Source organism: Gopherus evgoodei, unplaced genomic scaffold (genome assembly GCF_007399415.2).
Source record: "Gopherus evgoodei ecotype Sinaloan lineage unplaced genomic scaffold, rGopEvg1_v1.p scaffold_86_arrow_ctg1, whole genome shotgun sequence".
Lineage (NCBI taxonomy): Eukaryota > Metazoa > Chordata > Testudines > Testudinidae > Gopherus > Gopherus evgoodei.
The window spans coordinates 48,774-54,956 of record NW_022060107.1 but is presented as its reverse complement, the minus strand read 5'-3'; the positions used below and the strand labels follow the sequence as shown (position 1 = coordinate 54,956).

At 70.3% G+C, this 6,183-nt stretch overlaps 1 protein-coding gene across 5 annotated transcripts; it reads left to right on the top strand.

Annotated features, from left to right (window-relative positions):
* The first annotated feature begins 828 nt into the window (after positions 1–828).
* Positions 829–6,183, top strand: GPS2 (G protein pathway suppressor 2). 5 transcript variants are annotated; one of them, XM_030548118.1, is made up of 11 exons: positions 829–957; positions 2,903–3,012; positions 3,452–3,564; positions 3,835–3,914; positions 4,331–4,413; positions 4,510–4,675; positions 4,756–4,842; positions 5,525–5,604; positions 5,702–5,797; positions 5,882–5,941; positions 6,018–6,183. In XM_030548118.1, the coding sequence occupies exons 1-11, from the start codon at positions 864–866 to the stop codon at positions 6,099–6,101; spliced, it is 1,053 nt and encodes a 350-aa protein (XP_030403978.1). In that variant the 5' UTR covers positions 829–863; the 3' UTR covers positions 6,102–6,183. The 5 variants fall into 5 exon arrangements, with proteins under 5 accessions (XP_030403978.1, XP_030403979.1, XP_030403977.1 ...); XM_030548114.1 differs by lacking the exon at positions 829–957 and adding an exon at positions 2,467–2,621; XM_030548119.1 differs by lacking the exon at positions 5,882–5,941.

Here is a 6,183-nt window from a genome sequence, read left to right as displayed (position 1 = left end):
TAAGGCTGGGGGAGGAGGGAGGGGGGAGGGGGGAGGCAGAGCCGTGGGGTGGGGTGGGGTGGAGTTGAATGTGGGGTGTAAGGGGGGGGGGTTTGTTCATGGAGCACCCTCCCCCACTGATAAACTGCCATCTACCCAGCTCAACTGTGTCTGTGTGTGTGTCATACCCAGGCATTGGGTGTGGGGGGGGGGTCCCTAGTGTAGAACTGCCTCCTCCTGAGATTTGCCCCCCCACAGCAGTTACCCCCCAGCATGCCCTGGGTGGCTCCCTACAGCCCTCGAGGTGACCCCCCCCCATACACCCCAGGAGGTTGGTTCTCCCCTAGCTATGTGGTTGGGGGGATCTCTGAGTGGGAGGGGGTCCTCCTGCCTCCCCCTGTCCCCCCCCGCTGGGGTTAGGCCCTTGCTTGGGGGCTGGGAGGGGGGAGCAATGGGGAGCTGCCCCCTGCGGTGGGGGGTCCCCCCCGTCCCCAAACAGCAAAGGGCGGGGCCGTTCCCCACCCCCAGCGCCCTGGGCGGGGGGAGGAGTCGGGATCCCACTGCTGCCACCACTGGGCGAGGGGCGGAGCCTCGTTCTCAGGCGGGGGGCGGGGCCAGGCGGGCTCCCTGGGAAGCGCGAGGAAGGGGGCGGGGCCGCGCCTCGCTGTGATCCGTCTCGCGCTGGGGCCTCGCTCTGAGCCGGCATCCGGGGGGCGGAGTCCCGGCGGGCGGGGCGGGGCCGCGCCTCGCTGTGAGCTGGTTGCAGGGGAAGGGGCGGGGCCCAGCCTCCTTGTCAGCGCGGGGGCGGGGGCAAAGGCCGCGCGCCGGCGCGTGCCCCGGAAGCGGAAGCGCGGGGCGGGGGCGGGGCCCGGCGCGCAGCGAAGATGCCGGCGCTGCTGGAGCGGCCCAAGCTCTCCTCGGCCATGGCGCGCGCCCTGCACCGCCACGTCATGGTGGAGCGCGAGCGCAAGCGGCAGGGTGAGCCCCGCCCCCCGTCACCCGGCAACGCCGCCGCGAGCCGCCCGGCCCCTGGGGGCGGGGCCTGAGTCAGCCACGCCCCCACCCGGGACCCCTCCCCCCGGGACCCCCCACACCCCTCCCCCACCCGGGACCCCTTCCCCTCATACTGCCCCCAGGGACCCCCCAAAATCCCTTCCCTCACCCGGGACCCCCTCCCCCCATACTGCCCCCAGGGCCCCCCCAAAATCCCTCCCCCACCCGGGACCCCCCTCCCCCCCATACTGCGCCCAGGGGCCCCCCAAAATCCTCCCCCACCCGGGACCCCCCTCCCCCCCATACTGCGCCCAGGGACCCCCCAAAATCCTCCCCCACCCGGGACCCCCCTCCCCCCATACTGCCCCCAGGGACCCCCCTCACCTGGGACCCCCTTCCCCCATACTTCCCCCAGGGGCCCCCCAAAATCCCTCCCCCACCCGGGACCCCCCTCCCCCCATACTGCCCCCAGGGGCCCCCCAAAATCCTCCCCCACCCAGGATCCCCCTCCCCTCAAACTGCCCCCAGGGACCCCCCTCCCTGGAACCCCCCTCCCCCCATACTGCTCCCAGGGGCCCCCCAAAATCCTCCCCCACCCAGGATCCCCCTCCCCCCATACTGCCCCCAGAGGCCCCCCAAAATCCTCCCCCACCCAGGACCCCCCTCCCCCCATACTGCCCCCAGGGACCCCCCTCCCTGGGACCCCCTTCCCCCCATACTGCCCCCCAGGGGACCCCCAAAATACCTCCCCCCGGGACCCCTCTCTCCCCATACAGCCCCCAGGGACCCCCCTCCCCCCATAGTGCCCCAGGGATCCCTCCCAAATCCCTCCCTCACCCAGGACCCCCTCTCCCCATAGTGCCCCTGGGACCCTCAAAACCCCTCCCCCCAGCTGGGAAACCCCGTACGGCCCCAGGCCCCCCAACTCCCACCCCTCCCCTCCATCAGGGACCCCACAGCCCCCCCAATGTGCTATTGCCCCCAGGGTACCCCCACACCCCTCCCCCCTCAGCCCCTCCATGCACCGTACTGCCCCAGGGACCCCCATGTCCCGATTCCTTCCCCACCCCAAGTACCGGGGAGACGGCCCCCTGCCCCCTCGCAGCCCCGAACCAAAACACGTGGGGGGGGGGTGGCCAGTCTCTTCCGCTTTCGGCAGAGGCCCCCGGGGCCGCCCCCCCCCCCCGCGCCCCCCACTTCGGGACCGGTTTAAATCCCCCTTCCAAGCCCATCCGCTTTTCCTGGCTGCTCGCCCGGCCTCGACCTGGGGGCTTGTAACGAACCGGAGGCGCTAACGAGGCCACGGGCCGGAGCGATGTCTTCTCTAATTAAACACAAAACGGAGGGGGGGGGTGTTGTAAAGCCTGACGCACACAGACCCCCCCACGGGCAGCCGTTCGCCCCGGCTTGGCCACAAAGTCGGAACGAAACTTTGCGGCTCTCGTTTCGGAAGGGACTCGTTTGCGACCCACGGGCCGGGAGGTGGGGGGCGCAGCCTCGGTCTCCCCTTTCCAAAGGGGCCTCCGCCTGCCGGGGAGAATGGCTTAGGGGTCGGCGGATGCCAGAACCGGGGGGGCTAACCCCACACTCGGCCGGGATGGGACTAAGGGGAGGCCCCCAGTTCGCCTCGAATTCGGTTTCCCTCCGAGGCAGGTTTCTGCTTTTTTCGTCTTTGTTAGTTTCTCCCGCTGGCTCTTAAAATGGGGTTCCCCTCCCGTGCCCCCCACAACCTCTATGGGGCCCCCCCACAGACCCCTAGACGCGTCGAAACTTTCTGCTACTTTCCAGCCCGAATTGGCCCTGTTTTAGGGTGAATCCCGCCCCCCTCCCTGCCCCGTTTCGCAGCCCCTCACGGTGGGTGTTTGTGGGGGGGCTGTGGATCCGATCCCCCCTCCTTGGCCCCAGCCTGACCCCGGCTGTGTCCCCGCAGAGGAGGAGGAGGTGGACAAGATGATGGAGCAGAAGATGAAGGAGGAGCAGGAGCGGCGCCGGAAGAAGGAGATGGAGGAGCGCATGTCGCTGGAGGAGACCAAAGAGCAGGTGGGGGGGGCGCCGGTCCCTCCCCCCCAGTCCACCTGGGGTGGGGGGTTGTGAGCCTGGCAGGGGAGGGGGGTCCGGGCTCCCCTGGTTCACAGTCCGACATCGGTGATGCCCCACTTCGGGGTCCCCAGGCCCTGCCCTTGGAGAGGGGCTCCCCGGATCCCAGCCCCCCAGCAATGGGTCTCCGGGCCCTGCGCTCGGGGAGGGGCTCCCCCGGATCCCAGCCCCCCAGCAATGGGTCTCCGGGCCCTGCGCTCGGGGAGGGGATCCCTCGGATCCCAGTCGCCCCCAACAATGGGTGTTTGGGCCCTGCCCTCGGGGAGGGGCTCCCCTGGATCCCAACCCCCCCCCCAGCAATGGTTGTCTGTGCCCTGCCCTCGGGGAGGGGCCCTCCCGGATCCCAGCCCCCCATCTCACGCTGCCCCACTTCCCCCCCCAGATCTGTAAGCTGGGGGAAAGGCTGCAGGCCTTGCAAGAGGAGAAGCATCAGCTTTTCCTGCAGCTGAAGAAGGTGCTGCATGAGGAGGAGAAGCGCCGGCGCAAGGAGCAGAGGTGAGGGGGGAGCAGGGTGGGGGTGATGGGGTGGGGGTCCTGTCAAGGCTCAGGGGGGTGGGGAGGGTCATGTCCTGGTTCACGGGGCCACCGGAGATCACTGGGATAAAGCGCAAAGTGGGCGGGGGTGGGGAGAGGTGACTGTTAAGCTGGGGAACTCCCTGGCGCAGTGATTTTGCGTGGGTGGCGGGGCTGACCGGGGGGGGGGAGACATGGGTTGGGGGGGCAGGGGGCCCCGTGCCAGCCTCTTCTCTCTCTTCACCCCTACAGCGACTTGACAACGCTGACGGCGGCAGCCTATCAGCAGGGCATGGTCGCGCACGCCGGGACCCACATCCTCAACATGCAGGGTATGGGGTTGGGGGGCGGGACTTGAGGGCAGGGGAGGATCAGGGGTGATGGGAAGGATCGGGGGGCTGTGAGGGTGACAGCGAGGTGCGGGGGGATCAGAGAGGCTGTTGGGGTGATGGGGAGGCTGGGGGGGGTAACAGGGAGGTAACAGGGAGGTTGGCGGAGGATTGAGGAGACTGTGGGGGTGGGGAAGGGGCTGGGGGGTAACAGGGAGGTCAGGGAAGGATCAGGGAGGCAGTTGGGGAGGCCGGGCTGGGGGAGTGAAGGATCGGGGACTGGCAGGAGGCAGGGGGTTGGAGGAGCCGGGGGGCTGCGAGGGAGCCCAGGGCAGGCAGGGGGTGGCAGCAGTCCTGGGGGGGGGGGGGGCACGAGTGTGGGACACCCCCCCCCCCGGTTCACCTTGGTCTCTCGGCAGGGAGCCCCGGGGGGCACAGCCGGGCCGGGACACTGATATCGGCCGACCGGAGCAAGCAGATCTTTGCGCCCCCTGTGATCACAGTGAGTATCGGGGGGCCAGGGGTGTGGGGGGAGCTGGATCCCCTCCAGGAGGGGGGGGTTCTCTGTGGGGCTGCTGACCCCCCCTCTGTCTCACAGACGCGGCACTTTGCCACCCAGCCGGCCTTCGCGCCCGGCACCCCGGAGCACGGGCAGTACCAGAGCGGGCAGGCCGGGCACAGCCCCTATGCCGTGGGGCAGGGCCAGCACTTCGCCCCGGGCCAGGCCGTGCCCGTCAGCTACGCCGGCAGCCAGCCCATCCGCGGTGAGTCGGGGCCCGCCCGGGGGGGGGGAGCGGGGGGCCGGGCCGGGGCACAGCGCTGACCCCCAATCTCTGCCCCACAGGCCCCTCGGCCTTCCCTGCCATGCAGTACCTGTCGCAGCAGCCACCGGGGTTCGCGCTCCATGGGCACTTCCCCCCCGCTCAGCCAGGTGAGACCCCCCCCCCAACACCTGCTCCCCCCACCTGGCCGTGTGAGACATCCCCGACACCTCCCCCGCCTGGCCACTGGAGACCCCCTTCCCGCCAGCATGAGCCCCACCCCAACACCTGTGCCCCCGCAGCCACGTGAGACCCCCCCCAACACCTGCTCCCCTGCCTGGCCGCGTGAGACCCCCCCCCCAACATCTGCTCCCCTGCCTGGCCGCGTGAGACCCCCCTGGCCATGGGAGACCCCCCCGACATCTCCCCCACCTGGCCCCTGGAGACCCCCTTCCCGCCAGTGTGAGCCCCCCCCAACATCCGCACCCCCGCCTGGCTGCGTGAGACTCGCCCCCCCAGCTGCATGAGACCCACCTTGACACCTGCTCCCCTGCCTGGCCGCGTGAGGACCGCCCCCCCCCAAACCTGCTCCCCGCCTGGCTGTGTGAGACCCCCCTGACACCTCCCCCGCTTGGCCACTGGAGCCCCCCCAACACCCCTCCGCCGTCCAGCCAGGTGAGAACCCCCTAGTGCCCCTCACCCTCCTGGCCGGGAGTGACCCCCCGACACCTCTTCCCCCTGCCGGCCAGGAGAGACCCTGAGTCTGCCCTGAGACGGAGCCGTGCCCCCCCTCACCCTTCTGGTTCTGAGCCCCCCGGCACTGAGCCCTGCCCCCGGATTTCTGTCTCTCAGGTTTCATCCCCCCCAGCACAACCATCCCCCTGCAGAAGCAACTAGAACATGCGAACCAGCAGTCCGGCTTCACCGACGCGGTGAGTTCCCTGGAGCCCCTCTAGGGGGGCAGGGAATGGGGCCTGGGGCCTCTGCCCGGGGGGGGTCTCTCCCCTAACACTGCTCCTGTCTCCGCAGGCGACGCTCCGCCCGATGCACCCCCAGGCCCTGCACCCCAACCAGACTCTGCTGCCCAGCCCCCAAATCCCTGTCCAGATGCAGCCGGCCAGCAAGGTGTGTGACCCCCATCCCACCCCCACCGTTCTCTGGGGGCCAGGCCCCCCACCTCTCTAACTCACCCATCTTTGCTCCCCACAGTCTGGCCTGGCCTCGCCCGGGAGCTTCCCGCACGGCTCCACCCCCCAGCAGCCCCACACGGTGAGTGGGGGCCAGGTGACCCTGGGGGGGGTGTAAGGGTTCCCCTCGTTAACTCTCATCTGTCTGTCTCTTGCAGTCGGGTTTCCCCGCCAGCGGCCAGCCGGCCTCGCGTCACCCCTTCATCCAGCACGCCCAGGGCCAGCGCTTCTACCACAAGTGAGCCCCCGCCCAGCCCGCGGGGCGCCCAGCTCTGGGGAGGGGTCCGTGCCTCCCCCCCAATAAATGGGGAGCCTCCAGTTGCA

Excerpts from the sequence above, each read along its gene's own strand:
- GPS2 (XM_030548118.1), top strand. The coding sequence starts at position 864 with ATGCCGGCGCTGCTGGAGCGGCCCAAGCTCTCCTCGGCCATGGCGCGC. Across the intron at positions 3,915-4,330 it reads CCACATCCTCAACATGCAGG|GGAGCCCCGGGGGGCACAGC; the intron begins GTATGGGGTTGG and ends GTCTCTCGGCAG. Across the intron at positions 5,798-5,881 it reads AGATGCAGCCGGCCAGCAAG|TCTGGCCTGGCCTCGCCCGG; the intron begins GTGTGTGACCCC and ends TGCTCCCCACAG.